This window comes from Sinocyclocheilus grahami, unplaced genomic scaffold (assembly GCF_001515645.1).
Source record: "Sinocyclocheilus grahami isolate Dianchi unplaced genomic scaffold, SAMN03320097.WGS_v1.1 scaffold476.1, whole genome shotgun sequence".
NCBI lineage: Eukaryota > Metazoa > Chordata > Actinopteri > Cypriniformes > Cyprinidae > Sinocyclocheilus > Sinocyclocheilus grahami.
In genome coordinates, this window is record NW_015505655.1 from 1,419,769 (window position 1) to 1,437,377 (window position 17,609).

Genomic DNA, 17,609 nt, shown 5'->3' on the forward strand with positions numbered 1-17,609 from the left:
ATATACACATACATAGAGATTCAATACTGGCATTGGGTTAGTCACCAAATTGCACATAGTAAATAATTCCATTGAATACCAGGCTGTCTGAACAAAAGCCAGACAGCATAAGAACGAATTAAAAATCCCCATCTAAACATTTGGAAAGGTAGAAGAGACTGTCTAGTCATCCTTTCATAGATTATTTCTCCTTAGTAATCACCAGAAACAAATATTTAAAAGCAATTTAAAATGTCTAAATAAATCCACATAATTTAGTTGGTGACTGCTCATTTTTAAAACCACGAGTTTAAAACACTGACAAACAATTTGGGGCTCTTTGTGATCACAAAAACACTTTTGTCTTGGTCTATCTGCTCTACGTGAGAATTGATCCAAACGAGAGCAGGCAAGTGCGGCACAGATTATTACAAAGGTCTTTGTAAACGGTGTACCAATAAAATCCAATGGGACGTTTGATATGGGGAATCCCATCTAGTAAGTTTATCCTGGATATAGCCTTTTTTCACATTCTTCCACCCTTGAATCCACGATGACATAGGAGTTTAAGCTAATCTGAGGCAAGGCAAGGTACTAAAGTTAGTTTTGTGTTAACTCTATAGCTGCTTTATACTAGTACAGTCCTATCTATACTTACTATATTATTTCATATACTCAAATGTTGTAGCTTACATGGCAACAGGTGACCATTCTACAGAAAACAATCAATAACTGTAGAGAAATGTCAGTTTTTATGAATATTGAACCATTTTTGCCAATCAAATTTATTATTTTGAGTATCGCCAATCAAGTTTGTCCAGTAGATGAACTTGAATTTCGATCAGCCCTTCAAAATTACAAATATTACAATATCAATGCCACAATGGCATTTCGATTGTGCAACGGTTGTGTGGATGACGTACCATAAAGCCTAACCTCCTTTGCATTTCCATAAACACGAAGATTGCAGCTCATTTCAGACATTTTAGATACATATAATAATTACACGACCAATTGGCCACTTTGTTCTCCAAAACAATACCCGAATATATTTCTATTGTCACAGCTTCACATATTCAAGGCCTGGAGGATGATTTGGTTATTTCGAATTATGGATATAAGGCAAAATACTACATATCCCACAATCATCTCCCATTATCATTCAAAATATCATTCATTTTCAAAGTGTACCTGAACTTCCGAAAAGAAACAGTGGCTCTGACTACGGAGAGATTTAGTCTTGTCAAATACTTGGCAGGTATAAGTACTGCATATGTTTTTACACACACACACATATATATATATATATACTGTATCGTAATGCCACAGCGCAACACAACATGGGTTGACATGCCCAGCAGGAAGTCACATTCAAGAGAATCACAACAGCATTCATGAATCATGACAAAAGCCTAAACGTCAGGCTGGAAGTTCTGGTGACCAACAAGCTAAAAAAAAAAAAAAAAAAAAAAAAAAAAAAAAAAAACATTTGAGATAAAATGTGTATTAATATAACATCTATAACTAGAGTACTGTAACACGAAGACATGCATTAAATGACTGGATCCCTTGGAGAGGAAACTATATAGTGCGTCTGGGGCTGAGAGACACATTAACATGGTTTCCACAAGAACTGCAGAGTATCCCGACTAGACCACTGGGAGCATACGGACTGAGAGCATTAAAGTTTGTAGAACAATATTTTAGTTTTGGCCTGCAGGCCAAGATTTTCAAAGACCCTTTTTCACAGTCAGTTTTATTTCAATATCAATGTTGACTTTTAAGGATTATATATATACTAGATATACTGTAGTACAGGGGTTGGCGAACCTGTGAAAGATCTTGAGCCAAAAAAAAAAAAAAAAAAAAAAAAAAAAAAAAAAAAAAAAGAATTTGGCAGGAAGAAAATGACAGAACCAAGAAAAAAAACAGGACCGAGATGTGAATTTGCACCAGTTCCCATCAAGCCTTGAGGCGTTGAATGTTTAAATAATCTGCTTGGTGAGAACAAAACGGTTTAAAACCTGTGCATGTGATGCACCTTAAGCATGTTGGAGAAAATGGAGGGCTCTAGAAAAGGCTAGAACCCTGAGAAATGGATAAAGCACTGCAGTTTCCTCCAATCTAATGCAAAAAAATGTGACCACACATGGTCAGAATTGAAGCATGCACACAGGCATTTGCTAAAGGAAACCACCTTTCACTCTTTGATGTGCAACACAAGATGAGTTCTAGAAGTCTGCGCTATAAAAGCAAAGGCTGTGAGTGTTTGATTCTTGTGGACTTTTCAAGATGTTCCTCAAGTCCAAACGGTGTTCGTTCTTGTGCTTGACACAGTGTGAGAGGTAGATCTGAGGTTTCCCGGAGACTTGACAATGACGTAAGATTGTGTGAAGTTGATGAGCACTTCCGACCAAATGTGCAACAAGTTTAGGATGTCGTTCACTGAGGCACATCAGTGTAAATATCACAGGAAACACGGCTCCCAAAGCAACCACGATTGGTTTAGAGAAAAACATGCATGGGTACTGACTGGCTAAGGCTTTGATGGAGATCTGATGGACTTTTCGTGGTCACAAGCTCACATGTTCATGTTCTATTGCTTCTCCTTGTGCTTGGAGGCACTTTGGTTGTGTTTGAGGCATAGCAGGTTAATTTATCGGCTTGACTTTCACCGGTGTAGGTCAAGTCCGAGTGTCTGTACATGAAGTAGAGGTTAAAACCACACTGGGATGATGAAACTCTCTCCTCTCAACCTCTGTTTCGAGAGCACATCCATCTAGAGCGCAATAAAAAGACTCAGAAGTTGCTATATTCTGGGAAGAGAATACGTCTAATCTAATCTGTCATGATCGCGGATGATTCTCAGTCTGTGTGGTTGTTCATGTAATTGGTCTTTTTGGAGTCCACTTTGCCTCCTCTTAGCTTGCCGGTAATGACCTTGTAGCAGCCGCGGGCGATTTTGTACATCCAGATTGTGTTTAGGATATCCAAGCAAACGCAGGATACGATCCAGGCCACCTGAGCTGCCAGACCAAGCCTTTCGAACGCTGGCGTACCGAAGGTGCCAAACACTTTTGCCCAGTAGGGAGGCATCACAGCGATCCGCACGAGGAAGAACACGACTGCCATGGCAACGCCGTTGGTGACAACCAGCGGGTGAGTACGAGGGTAAGCTAACGCTTCGAAAAACCACCTGCAGAGAGAGAAATAGAAGTCAAATGAGACGTTCAGCATTTGGCGAGTCAATGATCTAAACAAAACCTCTTCATTGGAATAATCTCACCTTTGATTCACAAATGGCGTTGACAATTCTGAAATCAGTCGGAAGTTTGCAAAATAAGGAAGCACTCCACGTGTCTGGAAAAAAATAAAAAACATAAAAAATGTAGATCATACAGACAACTGTTTGAATACCTCTCCTATGACGAACATGTTTTCATTTTCTGAATTTAAAGTTTATTTCATATTTTACATGATATTTGAGGGTTTTTTTTAGGCGTTCCAACCATCCTGAAATATAATGAAGAGAAAAAAAGTGAAAAAAATAAATAAATATACAACTATTAATAGTAGTATCATTATTATTATTTATAAAATGTATATTATTATTTAAAAATAAGTAGTGAAACCGTTTTAGTATCTGAAAAAAGCTTTATCAGCCAAATCAAAGTCAGGGAGGTGTAACCAACATGTCTAACTAAAAAAATAAACTAAAATTAATAGTTTGTTACTAACAAAAAGAGATATTTAACAAAAGGGCACATAAACTAATAAACATTCATTCCTGTAACTCAAACAGTAGAGCACTGCACTGAATGTAAAAGTTAAAAAAAACTGGCCGAGACAAGCATCAAGCACCATACGCTGGTTTAAGCTGTTTTCATTTAAAAAATACATTCAAGTGCACTTGCCAGGGTCATCTGAGAGTTACAAAAGAGATGAAATGACTAAACAAACCCATGCGCTCGCCATATAGAAGAAGAATATCTCGGTGAACGGATAACAAGCCAGCGTTACAGTATGCGTGTCTCTCTGTGACCCTGTAAAGCGATCAGGGAACTGATGCACGGCGGTCGCGCGTGTCCTGTAGCAGAAGAGGTGTGTGTGAAACACAATCTTAATTCAAACGCTAGGGAAGGAAGCTCAGTTACCCTGAGCGTGACCCCGCTGTCACCTTCACTGACCTCTGACCCCTCTGCCAAACAAACACTGGACTCTCACTGGCCACCAGGGTAAATGCAGGATTTTACAGCTGGAGTATGAAGTCTTACATGTGCAAGTGGTTCTGAAGTATTTACAGTATTTTATATTTTATATAAAATTGTATATTTTATTTTAATAGACCACATTTGTCCATCTGCTGAAAGAAATCATGCACTTTCTAACATTTAAAAATATCTCTGGTGTCTTGCATGGTTCTATATGTGAACCTGCTCATCTGTTTATGAACAACGTCAATGGATTGCAGTATTAATATTTGTATTATGGAACATTCTGGATCATGCAGGAGAACATGATGATTATTAGGTTTCATAGAAACTCTACAAAGTCATAAAGTAGACGATGTACAATATACCAAGACTTCTTGAAAAGTTTCAGAGAAGTTTATATACAATTATGATGATTATACAATTTGTGATGACAAAATTGCATTAAATGCAATGCAGTTTTTCCACCAGTGGTCTAATAAGATGCTCACAAAATTGAGAAATTAAATCATGCTTTTATTTTATAGAATATTTCTGACAATTCTCTAAAAGGGGCATAGATATCAACCAATGTCAATTAAATCAAATGCAATAATTTTAACAACAACAACAACAATAATAATAATAATAATAAGTACTTTGCCTAGGGTTATGATAGTTACTGAAACTAAAACCATTAAAAAAAATTGAAATAAAACATTAACTGGAATAAAATAGAATATAAAATAAACAAACTTATTTTATTTCAGATAGTTGCCAAGGCAACATTTGTCATCTTCGTTTAGTTTAACTTGAAGTGCTAAAATAACTCAAACTAAATAGACTAAAATGAATAATTACAATTCATAAAAACTATATAGACATTAAAAAAAAAGAAAAAAACAACAACAACAAAATGACTAAAACGTAAACTAAAATGAAAACAGAAAATATAAAAATAAATCCTAATTCAAAATATCAACAAAAACTGTAATAGTATAGCAATGATAGTAAAATAACACTGCTGTAGCCTTAAGTACATAACCTTTGTGATAATTTGTCAGGAAAAAGAAATACGACACCAGAATCTTTTTCAACTATTAATTTATAAATTCTCATTAAAATTCTTCTAAAAATAAGTGTTAGCCTATTTTATCTATTTCTTCCATGGAACATGTCATCCTGACATTAACTTTTCATAATTATCAAGTTATTTTATTCATAGCTGAGTACATTGATTTAGGGAAAAAATGATTTAGGCTAAAGTTTAATTGGACAGACAGACAGACGTAGTATTAGCCTTTAAATGGACACACCTAAGCAAGTTTCTTCACCTTTGATCTCATTCAGTTCACTATCTGGACAAGCAGGTCAGCTTTAGAGAAGAGATTCAGAAAACTGACCCGACACGACAGGCCAGACTTACAGCACAGACGAGTCTAATGAAAGCCATTTTCATGTAAGGATGGATGACAGCATATGCGGCCATTACTATAAAACACAAAGAGATCAGCTTGAAGGTTTGAAAAGGCTCTGTGGAGTGTAACTCTTCAGGCGAGACTGGATCAAGTAAACTGGCGTAAGGCTATCATCTCTGACTGAGCATTTAGCAAACAAAAGCCCAACGACTGAAACAATTCAACTTTCTTTCAACAATATGTTGAGTCATTCTGCAAAACGAGTGCCTTTTGCGTCCTTCATTATGTAAATAATGACTGTAAAAAATGTGAAACAAAGGAGTGAGGACAGACAAAAGAAAGCATAAAATAAATTAAGTCAAAAGAGTAGACTCTTTCCCAACCTACATCACACTTTGTCTTTGTTTCGAATTTTTCAAAATCCTCTAAAACTTTATTTCCTGGTTCAAATGAAAAGCCAAATCCCACATTTGACATATATATGATCAATACATATACAGTATATATATATATATATATATGAGATATATATATGAGATATAAACTAAAAGGCATGTAGTTGTGCCCGCAGGTACCATCATAACTAGCCCTTATTGAAATAATCTATTATTTCATACTTCAAAAATGCAAAATGCATACTTTCAGCAAATGAAGTCTGCGAAGACATGAAAATATCCTTATCACTTCATCTTACATTTCGGTAAGTTTGCTAGAGGGAACACTCTTGCCATCATTTTATACAGTAAACAACTGATGAAACTCGAAAATATGATGTCTGTAGAAATATTAGCACTAAATGCATCTTCTAAAATTCACCTTGAAGCATCACGCCCTTGAGCCAGAGTTATTTTCATATCATTTATGTATCATTGTAGTTTATATTAATATTTTGAGTTCCTTTTCATTTTTATATTATGTTTTTATTTAAATTTGATTTGTTTCGTTAATCTAGTTTTTATTTTATTTTTTTCAGTTTTTGTTATTTTAGTACTTTAAGTTGAACTTAACGAAAAATAGAGATGAAATTGAAATACATTTAGTTTAGGTTTTCTTATATTTTATTTTATTCCACTTCAAGTTGAGTTTATTTCAAGTAACAAAATGCTTTTTTGATGGTTTTGGCCAACTATAATCATGCCTTGAAGCGCAAGTAATGGCTAAACTGTAAAACTGCCAACTCTGTTACTATTTTAGTACTTTAAGTTGAACTTAACGAAAAATAGAGATGAAATTGAAATACATTTAGTTTAGGTTTTCTTATATTTTATTTTATTCCACTTCAAGTTGAGTTTATTTCAAGTAACAAAATGCTTTTTTGATGGTTTTGGCCAACTATAATCATGCCTTGAAGCGCAAGTAATGGCTAAACTGTAAAACTGCCAACTCTGTTACCATCTGCCCTGAAATGCATTATTTATAGACTGATATATATTCATATTGATCAGTGTAGCTTGGGATGCACAATGCAATTTACTACATTAGAAACTGGATATTTACAACTCATGCAGTGGCTACTCAGACGTCTCACAAAAACAAAGAAGAAAAGAGCAAAGCAGACCAAAGAGGTGACATTATCTAGTATGAAATTTTACTTTTAAAAATGGTGAAAAACCTTGTTCAAAAAGGCATCCATATCATAGAATGACCCCGTTTGTATTGAGATAAGGATGCGGATGAGATGAGGTTTGGATGGGAATGAAGTCTCAGCAGTCTCCCTCTCTACTCAGTAATACTCTTTATGTTATGTTTTTTGGGGAAGCGTTACTGGCCGAGGTGGCCTATGAGACACTGAGAGGGACTGATCAGAGGAGAGAGGGGGCCTGGAGGACTGTCACATGATCCGGCAGAGGAGGGGGTCTGGGAATCTGTCGTTTCCTAATGAAAAGTCGCCTTGTTGGCAAGATTAAAAACTCTATGATCTGAGAGATCGAGAAGGGAGAGAGGAAAAGAGACATAGAAATACAGTTCCCTCTCTGAAAGAGTCGACTCACACAGGTGACCAAAGAAAACAGAGGCGATGAGAAAGCGGAAAAGAAATAAAGCGAGAGCAGATGTGACAAAAGAAAAAGAGAAACCGTTGGGAAAAGGAATTCAGAAAGTAAAACAAAATATCAATGATATAGGTTGTGAACAGCTGTTTGGACTCTCATTCTGACGGCACCCATTCACTGCAGAGAAACCATTGCTGAGCAAGTCATGTGATGCTTCATTTCTCCAAATCTGTTCCGATGAAGAAACAAACTCATCTATATCCTGGATGGCCAGAGATTAAGTAGACTTTCAGTTTTGTAGTGCACTCCTTCATAAATAATGTAATTACTTTTGTCTTTTCTTCTCCATTTACTTTTTTACTTCAAATCAAAGATGTCTGACAAGATACAAGGCTCTTTATTAAAGAATTTCCTGAAATCTCTTTGCAGAAAATGATTGGGGAAAATGACCTTGAGAACCAAGGTTGCAGAAAAGGTGTTGCACTCTATTAAATAAGCAAAGGGAAATCCCAAAAGAAGAGGAGATGAATAGAAGTGAGATGAAAAAGGAGATATGTGCTCTGTTCCTAGTGAGCTGCCTTGCTGTGTTTTTTGGAAAGCTTTTAAAAAAACAGCAACTTCAGAGGTATTTTCATATCATTTATGTATCATTGTAGTTTATATTAATATTTTGAGTTCCTTTTAATTTTTATATTATGTTTTTATTTAAATTTGATTTGTTTCGTTAATCTATTTTTTATTTAATTTTTTTCAGTTTTTGTTATTTTAGTACTTTAAGTTGAACTTAACGAAAAATAGAGATGAAATTGAAATACATTTAGTTTAGGTTTTCTTATATTTTATTTTATTCCACTTCAAGTTGAGTTTATTTCAAGTAACAAAATGCTTTTTTGATGGTTTTGGCCAACTATAATCATGCCTTGAAGCGCAAGTAATGGCTAAACTGTAAAACTGCCAACTCTGTTAACATCTGCCCTGAAATGCATTATTTATAGACTGATATATATTCATATTGATCAGTGTAGCTTGAGATGCACAATGCAATTTACTACATTAGAAACTGGATATTTACAACTCATGCAGTGGCTACTCAGACGTCTCACAAAAACAAAGAAGAAAAGAGCAAAGCAGACCAAAGAGGTGACATTATCTAGTATGAAATTTTACTTTTAAAAATGGTGAAAAACCTTGTTCAAAAAGGCATCCATATCATAGAATGACCCCGTTTGTATTGAGATAAGGATGCGGATGAGATGAGGTTTGGATGGGAATGAAGTCTCAGCAGTCTCCCTCTCTACTCAGTAATACTCTTTATGTTATGTTTTTTGGGGAAGCGTTACTGGCCGAGGTGGCCTATGAGACCATCTGCCCTGAAATGCATTATTTATAGACTGATATATATTCATATTGATCAGTGTAGCTTGAGATGGACAATGCAATTTACTACATTAGAAACTGGATATTTACAACTCATGCAGTGGCTACTCAGACGTCTCACAAAAACAAAGAAGAAAAGAGCAAAGCAGACCAAAGAGGTGACATTATCTAGTATGAAATTTTACTTTTAAAAATGGTGAAAAACCTTGTTCAAAAAGGCATCCATATCATAGAATGACCCCGTTTGTATTGAGATAAGGATGCGGATGAGATGAGGTTTGGATGGGAATGAAGTCTCAGCAGTCTCCCTCTCTACTCAGTAATACTCTTTATGTTATGTTTTTTGGGGAAGCGTTACTGGCCGAGGTGGCCTATGAGACACTGAGAGGGACTGATCAGAGGAGAGAGGGGGCCTGGAGGACTGTCACATGATCCGGCAGAGGAGGGGGTCTGGGAATCTGTCGTTTCCTAATGAAAAGTCGCCTTGTTGGCAAGATTAAAAACTCTATGATCTGAGAGATCGAGAAGGGAGAGAGGAAAAGAGACATAGAAATACAGTTCCCTCTCTGAAAGAGTCGACTCACACAGGTGACCAAAGAAAACAGAGGCGATGAGAAAGCGGAAAAGAAATAAAGCGAGAGCAGATGTGACAAAAGAAAAAGAGAAACCGTTGGGAAAAGGAATTCAGAAAGTAAAACAAAATATCAATGATATAGGTTGTGAACAGCTGTTTGGACTCTCATTCTGACGGCATCCATTCACTGCAGAGGAACCATTGCTGAGCAAGTCATGTGATGCTTCATTTCTCCAAATCTGTTCCGATGAAGAAACAAACTCATCTATATCTTGGATGGCCAGAGATTAAGTAAACTTTCAGTTTTGTAGTGCACTCCTTCATAAATAATGTAATTACTTTTGTCTTTTCTTCTCCATTTACTTTTTTACTTCAAATCAAAGATGTCTGACAAGATACAAGGCTCTTTATTAAAGAATTTCCTGAAATCTCTTTGCAGAAAATGATTGGGGAAAATGACCTTGAGAACCAAGGTTGCAGAAAAGGTGTTGCACTCTATTAAATAAGCAAAGGGAAATCCCAAAAGAAGAGGAGATGAATAGAAGTGAGATGAAAAAGGAGATATGTGCTCTGTTCCTAGTGAGCTGCCTTGCTGTGTTTTTTGGAAAGCTTTTAAAAAAACAGCAACTTCACGTGCAACATATCCAGAACCAAGAATAAAAATAAAAAACATAATATACACAAATCTTTTTAAAAGTATTATTATTATCATTATTATTACTATTAGGCCATAAAATGCTGTCTTGGTAGGTAGCTCACTAGGTTTTGGACCAGAGCTACAGAGGACAGAGGATGTGACAACCACTAAAGACAAATTACCATTCTTCCCTTTCAGGATGCAAAGATGCAGACCAAACAGGCAGCAGGCAGAAAAGGAAATATCAAAGAAGAAAATAAAAATAAAGAAAAGAAGAGAAATGAGACGGCAGTTGTGTGCCCTGGCGACTACAGAGGACACATTACTGATGATGACAGAGCAAAAGTTTCAATTAAAACTTTTGGATATAGCAAAATTTGTCTCAATTGAACATATAATCCTAGATATTGATACTCAATTATTGATTGGTAATTGTAGGTTTGATTCTTGCAATTTAGGACCCTTATGGATTCAAAAATAGCTGTTCTGCTAAAGACCCCTTTTTTTTTGTTTTGAGTTTTTAAACTGAAAAAAGAAGAGAAAAATATCACGATGAGATCCAAAAAGTACACGGAGTTGAAAAGCCGCCCTGTTTTTGAACTCTCTGCAACTTACCAGATGGGGTCTTCATTGACGGCGTCGTCGTACCAGAGGATATAGAGGCAGAACAGCCCCACAATTAATGCATGGACTGTGGACACAAGCCTGAGGACATAAAAGATGAAACCACATTCAAACAACATTTCAGTTATCACCAAAGTTTGAGTTTGGCACTCATTGTTATTCTTCCTGTCATTCCAGTTTCAACTTCCTGTACAGTTGCCTATTCAGTCCAATGCATGAATCTGAATTTTCAGATTCCAAATAGACACGTATAAGTATATAGTCAATAATTGAATAACTGTGCCAAGGGCCACAAAAAGTCATTGTATCATTTGCACATTGGGTCAAAAGAAATCAGCATTAGGAATATCACATAGATAACATGATGCTGAAACTGCAGGAAATGGTATCTACGGTAGATAGCTGACAGTGAAGGAACTATGTTTTGATCTGATCCATTAGTGTGGTGTGCATGTGTGTTTGTGAGAAATCATTGTCTGTGGACTGTAGATTTTCGTATCTGTTATCTGCACAGTGAGAAACCCGTGTGTGTGCCACTATTTGACAGCACAACAAAGCAAAAGGACAAATATTTTATGAAAACCAATGATCCAATTTTTTGTTTTATTAATTTTTTTATTTTGCATTCTCTGTTCCACCATGTTAAGTCTTGTGAATAAAGTAATCCCGGAAATGCTTTGCTATCACATTACCTGATTACATCAGATGCACGATAATGCCTTACTTTCAACCCTTGATAGTGTGAAAAATGTTTCATCATTCAGGCAGAAGGTTTTAAACAGGTATCCATAAACTAATTTAAAAAGAGATTAAGCAAACTATTGTGCAAAATACTCTAATTACAAGTATATTATTGTACCATTTAAAAAAATCAGGGTTTGTTACACTTTCAGAAAATGAAAGTGGTCTTTATAGGGAAAGAACTGCATTTTTACAGAGAGTGCAAGTAATCAATGCAACTGGTTCTGTACTCCCATGACATTGTCAAAGCGTTTAGATTTGCTAACAGATTATCATATCAGTTTCATTCACTAAAGTCATTGACTTTTAAAACAACGCAAGCTGTCAAAACAAGAACAGGCGGCAGTATTTAGCATCTTCTAAAAGCAATTCAAGGTTAAAAACATGTGTTTAACCTCGGACATTTTATATAACCATGTAAAGTATTGTACAGAGACCTATCTCCTCCTAACTAAGTGCTGTATGGTCAAAGTTAACCATGTTCAAAAGATAACAAAGAGGAAAGGTGATTAGACCAAACTGCCTTCACCTACATTTCACAATACAGTACAGAGATCACTAGATCAGACTCGTGTTGGGCTACACTCATGCACAACTACTTTATGAATGATATTTGCAAGCTTTTTTGCATTTTTGAAAACATTCATCAAAAAAGATAATTCTCTCATTTGACTGGATACAATTCTATTATCATATATTCTCTCGAGTTGTTAAACAGTTTACCGTGTTTGGCGGTAGCACTTTTAGCTGTAGCTTAGCATAGATCATTGAATCTGATTAGACCGTTAGCATCTCGCTCAAAAATGACCAAAGAGTTTCTATATTTTTCCCATTTAAAACTTGACGCAGCGCCTGAAAATAGTCCCAGCTAGGTAACCTCCAATAAGCCTATTTTCAGGCGCTGCGTAATATCATTGCGCCTGCTGCACCCATGGTACGGCAGCAGAGTCCCTTGATTATTACGCAGGAATGAGAGTATAGTTCCTAGCCATTTCGGCCTAGAAAATCGCAACTTTTCATTTTCTGTCGGTTTTAGTACACGATGTAACTACAGAAGAGTCAAGTTTTAAATAGAAAAAATATCAAAACTCTTTAGTCATTTTTGAGCGAGATGCTAACGGTCTAATCAGATTCAATGATCTATGCTAAGCTACAGCTAAAAGTGCTACCTCCAGACCCGGAGATCGGCCGAATGGATTCTAAAACGGTAAAACTCAACTGTTTAACTCTAGGGGAGTTGGAGAATGAGCCTATTTTCAAAAATAGTGGAGTGTTCCTTTAAACTTCCATTGCAAATATAATTTTCTTCAAAAACCTTAGATCCTTAGATTAGAACTGCATTTTCTAATAAGAATGTGAAATGTAAAACAAATGTTCTTTGATTTTTCTTAAAACTATTCTTAAGACAAAACGTAAAAATCATTGTTAATAAGTTAGGATAACCTGCAAAGTTGTCTAAAATCTCTTGAATCCAACTTGTCTTAAAGGAAAGATTGTCAATTAATTTATCAGGATGTTTCAAATTTTTAAGCATTAGAATATTACTACATAACAAAAGCTTAATAACCAGTACATTTTCCGGGGTGTTTTTTTTAATATTGTATTATTTTATTCTAATTTAAAAAAAAAAAAAAAGAAGAAAATATTTAAGAAGAGATTTAAGAAATTATTTGAGCATTTAAGAACATTCTTACAAAGATCTTAGAATCTATCTTAAGAACTTTAACGTTTTTCTTAGAAGATTTTCATGAACCATTTAATTTGTCATGTTATATTTCCTCGAAATGTGACTTCCCTACATCGTGCCCCTGATTTTGTCTATAATTGTGAATGTTTGATGATTATTTATCCATCCTAGCTACCAATCCATGTCTATTTGTACTGTTTACTCTATCATCCATGCACGCATTTCTAACCACATTTCTATTAGAGCAGTGCTGAGTTATACGAGGCTGATACCTGGAGTTCCAGTCGTTGAGTTTGTTTGGAGGAAGTTTCCCATAACCCTGCGTGAAGTTGGAAGACAGAACTGGACTGACGCACTTGAAGAACAGCTGAAACCCCACGAAGCTGCCGGCCACCACATACACCTCTCTCACATCCATCTCTCACCTGCACAAGAGACAACACAACACACACAGTCACATCTGTGCTCTTACCCGTGTTTATTCTGGCAGGTTCGGCAATCTGCACACAGCAACTGACCGCTCATTCATTTCACAAAGACTATGTGTTATGCATTAATCTGTTTGCGAGTAAAGAAGTAGTCTGACAAAGAAAGTTATTAAATGTGCAATATTGTGAATGAAGTCATTGTTTTCAAATGTTCACAGAAGATTATCACGTGGAGAAAGAGTGATGGAGAATGAGAGGGCAGGAATGAGAAAGACATTTTAATCATTTACTTTTTTTTATGTTTCTGTTCGCACTAAAAAAGTCATAGTTTGTGTCAAATTTTCAAAAGAGAAAAGAGAACAAATAGCTAAAAACATCTACAGTTACAGGTTTAGCAGGATTTTATCCAGATTCATGTAACATTCTTAAGAATAAAATTCTTCCTAACTGCCATTGTTCTGTTATTTTCAAATAAGAACATTTTGTATTCCAAAAAAATACAAATGTTCTTTTCTATTTTTCTTTAAATTGTTCTTAAAACAAAACTTAAAAATCATTATAAATAAAGTTTTGATAACCCTTAAATTTGTCTGAAATCCCTTAAATGCAACTTGTTTGAAAGGTAAAATGTTTAATTTATTGTGTAGTTTCAAATACTGTGCATTACAACATAACAAGAAAGTTATCCTGTGATAGTTAAAGTCATTAAATAAACACATTTCATGCATTTTACATTAAATTTTGCAACTGCGAAAGTTAAGAGATACCGGTAAGTACCGTTAAGATTCACCAGTGTAAAGTTTTGAATTGTTTGTATTAAACAATGCAACCTCATGTGCAGGATAGTATGAAATCAGATCATTTTTATTATATTGTTAACAATATCATTTGATTCTTAAGAAATTTAAATGTTCTTAGGAAAATATTTGAGAGAATAAATAGCCTAAAACATTTACACTTATGCATTTGGTAGGTTTTTATCCAAAGCGACTTATGTTATTCATTGGATTTAACATGCAGAACAGTTTTTTCACATAAAATCACTTAAAATAATAGTCTTAAAAGAATAATGAATATAAAAAGAGAAAACTAAGAAATTTCAGAGAAAACAAGCACAGGAAACATCTAATATCTCAGGTCAATGTCTCCAAATCTCTTATTACAGGAATGTAATAAGTGTGTGTCTCATTATAGAGTGGGTCACTGACCCCCAGCATGCTGAAGGGTCATATCGAGTCATCTGGTATTTTTCAAGCTGTATCATTGTATCAAGCTATAACACACACACACACACACACACACACACACACACACACACACACACAGCAGAACTACTACACTGTGAATCAATGTCTCAGCAATAAAACATTCCATCAAACTTCTTTTAACCTAAACCAACCAAAAATAAAACACATTTTTGACATGTAGTAATGCATTATTTTTAGTGTAGAATGCATGATTTTCCAAATAAGTTGGATTCCTCCACACAAACGTCCAGCTGTTCTTTTCAAATTCTTATGCATGGAACAAACCAAAGGCATTTACTTGAACTTCTAGAAGAGAGGCTGAGGAATCCATTGCGAAACCTCTCATGATTGGGTCTAACACACAAACAATGGGCTTAAACGGACTAATCCCACCAAAAATGCCAGTAAACATGTTGCTGTACTTTATTAAGATTAAACTAACAAGGGTTTAAATCATTTACCCAGGTACTGGCATGACTGCAACACTCAGATATTGATTAAAGAGGAGCAGATTGGGTTATGATGAGATCTGCACAATGTCTTTCTTTAATCTAGTAACCAGCCTCCTGTTGGCCCAAGTTAACACTTCCATTGTAAAGTACATTTACAGACTAAAAAAGGTGACTGGCAACATGTGAGCTCCTGAGAAGAGGGCACGTATGGAGTACATTCTGCATACTGCAGCTGTGACGCACACTGAAGAGAGGGAATGTGCTTCAGGTAACCTTTCAACAACAAACAATCGACCACCACATAAACCACAGACTTTCATGGCTGGTCACATGGCAGAAATTAATACGATTTGGGAATAATGGACAAATTAATGTAAATTCCATAACATGATACACTAGATGTTATGTGGGAAGATTTGCATAACGCCGCACAAATGTTCACGCAAAGAAAGAAGGAGAGTAACTTTTACTCTCGCTGTAGTTTTGTTGTTTCCGCCACCATGTCGTAAAGACGCTGTGTGCTTCGTTGTGAAAGCGAAACTACTTTGTTTGGTCTTCCAAAATCTGCTTCGTCATGCCTAGAGCTGATCCGTGCTTGAGATTTTCACTTAAGGCCCATCACTATGAAGTTTTAACATCAGCTGAGGCTTGACTTTGACAAATGTGTCTTATGGAAGCAAGTGTGTGGTTGACTGGCATCTATTTATCACTTCACACCTATATGCACTATAGGCTAAAGAACGAAAGGATCAGCAAGTCATTATACTAAACATGACATGGTGGAGGAAATCTGCATGCCAAAAAACCTGGATACCTAAAAATAAATAAATATCTAAAAATAAAAATCTTTTAGCTTGGTAAAAAGTGCATATCTAAAATTCACTTAAATGTATGTGTGTGAGTGTGGGTGCATTTTAAGGTAAAACATCTGAAAGAAATAAGAAAAGGAAAATTACCTCATATTAATACAATGTATTATGTCCTATTGTTAAGAGGGGTTTTTTTTTCAGTCAATAATAATTCAAATTTAAAGGGTGGAGTTAAAAGTTAAAAATCTGGGTAGGGGAGAAGGCCAAAATAGTGATTCTAGGAGAATTTACTTTTTAACACTCCAAAAATAAACGAACAAACAAATAAAAGTACACAATCATAATGTTTAAATGTTGCCTATTTAATAAATAATTTCCTTTAATATCATCACACACATTTTATATCGTCTATTTTAAGAACCTGTGTGACAAGAAACGTGTGACAAGAAAAAAAAAAGCACACGAAATTATGCGGAAGCTTGAACTCCACTGAACAATTTCAGTTTCGCCTGAAAAACAGTGCAACAATTCCCGATTCTAAATTCGAGTTCTACATTCACGCGTTCTCTGAAACGTAAAAAACAGCGGCTGCGTCATAATACCCCGGTAGGTACGTCATAATGCGCTGCATAATAACATGCGTAACCGTCCGTCAATGACCAAACGAGCACGCAGGGAACACGGCCGCTTTAACGCGAGAAAATGTGTTGCACGTGCAGTGCGTCGTCAAATTCTGCACACGTAGCGACTTGAATGAGTGTCCGACGCAACTCTGTCGCGCTAAACTTTTCTATTCATCTGTCGCCTTTAACAATGGCCATGTAAATAATGCATGTGACAGGTGCAGAGAGCGATGCTTCTGTGCGCACACGCTGTGCGAATGACATCTACAGTCTACATTACCTGAGAACAGTCTCATAGGTCTGTGTAAACGTGTCCAGATCCTGTTGTCTGCTTTCTTCTGTCCACGAACCCAGTTTTATCTAAATGGCCGACGGCTAGCGAGCGCTTTGCCCACTCCGCTGTCTTCAAAGCCGCACGTCCTCTGCGGCGCACTGGCGAATAAACCTGTACTTCTGGAGCGAGGGCATTTCCCACCTTTAAAAAACACGCAAGGATTTCTTGAAGCTCCACTCACTGCGCCCGCTGCACCAAACACTGCATTTCTTCACCGTATTGACAGGCTCCGCCCACTCCTCCTCCTCCTCCTCCTCCTCCACACCCCCTGATGAAGCCATGCCCACCGCACAGACACTACTGATTACAACCCACAGTCTGAGAGAATAATAGATCTATCTATAAAACATTTGTATTTCTAGTATATTTTCTGGAATAGTATATGACAAGAGCACGTAATACGAAAAAATCACGCAAAAAGAAAAAAAAGATGCATCCTATGAAAAAAAAAATGTCCCCACCCTCAGGCCACCCAAGATGTAGATGAGCAGAAACATG

General features: G+C 36.0%; 1 protein-coding gene across 1 annotated transcript; it reads right to left on the reverse strand.

The window, feature by feature from the left end:
* Positions 1–1,848: 1,848 nt before the first annotated feature.
* Positions 1,849–17,337, reverse strand: LOC107553641 (transmembrane protein 56-B-like). The gene is made up of 5 exons (XM_016235925.1): positions 17,058–17,337; positions 13,491–13,643; positions 10,782–10,871; positions 3,266–3,364; positions 1,849–3,175 (listed from the first exon to the last, which is right to left on the reverse strand). Exons 2-5 carry the CDS (start codon positions 13,634–13,636, stop codon positions 2,845–2,847), a joined length of 666 nt encoding a protein of 221 aa, XP_016091411.1. The 5' UTR covers positions 13,637–13,643; positions 17,058–17,337; the 3' UTR covers positions 1,849–2,844.
* Between the last annotated feature and the right edge of the window lie 272 nt (positions 17,338–17,609).

Coding starts and splice junctions, on each gene's coding strand:
- LOC107553641 (XM_016235925.1), bottom strand. CDS start 13,636: ATGGATGTGAGAGAGGTGTATGTGGTGGCCGGCAGCTTCGTGGGGTTT. Junction 3,365..10,781: donor GTCAATGAAGACCCCATCTG/GTAAGTTGCAGA, acceptor ATGATCTACATT/TTTTATGTTTTTTATTTTTT. Junction 3,176..3,265: donor ACGCCATTTGTGAATCAAAG/GTGAGATTATTC, acceptor CTCTCTCTGCAG/GTGGTTTTTCGAAGCGTTAG.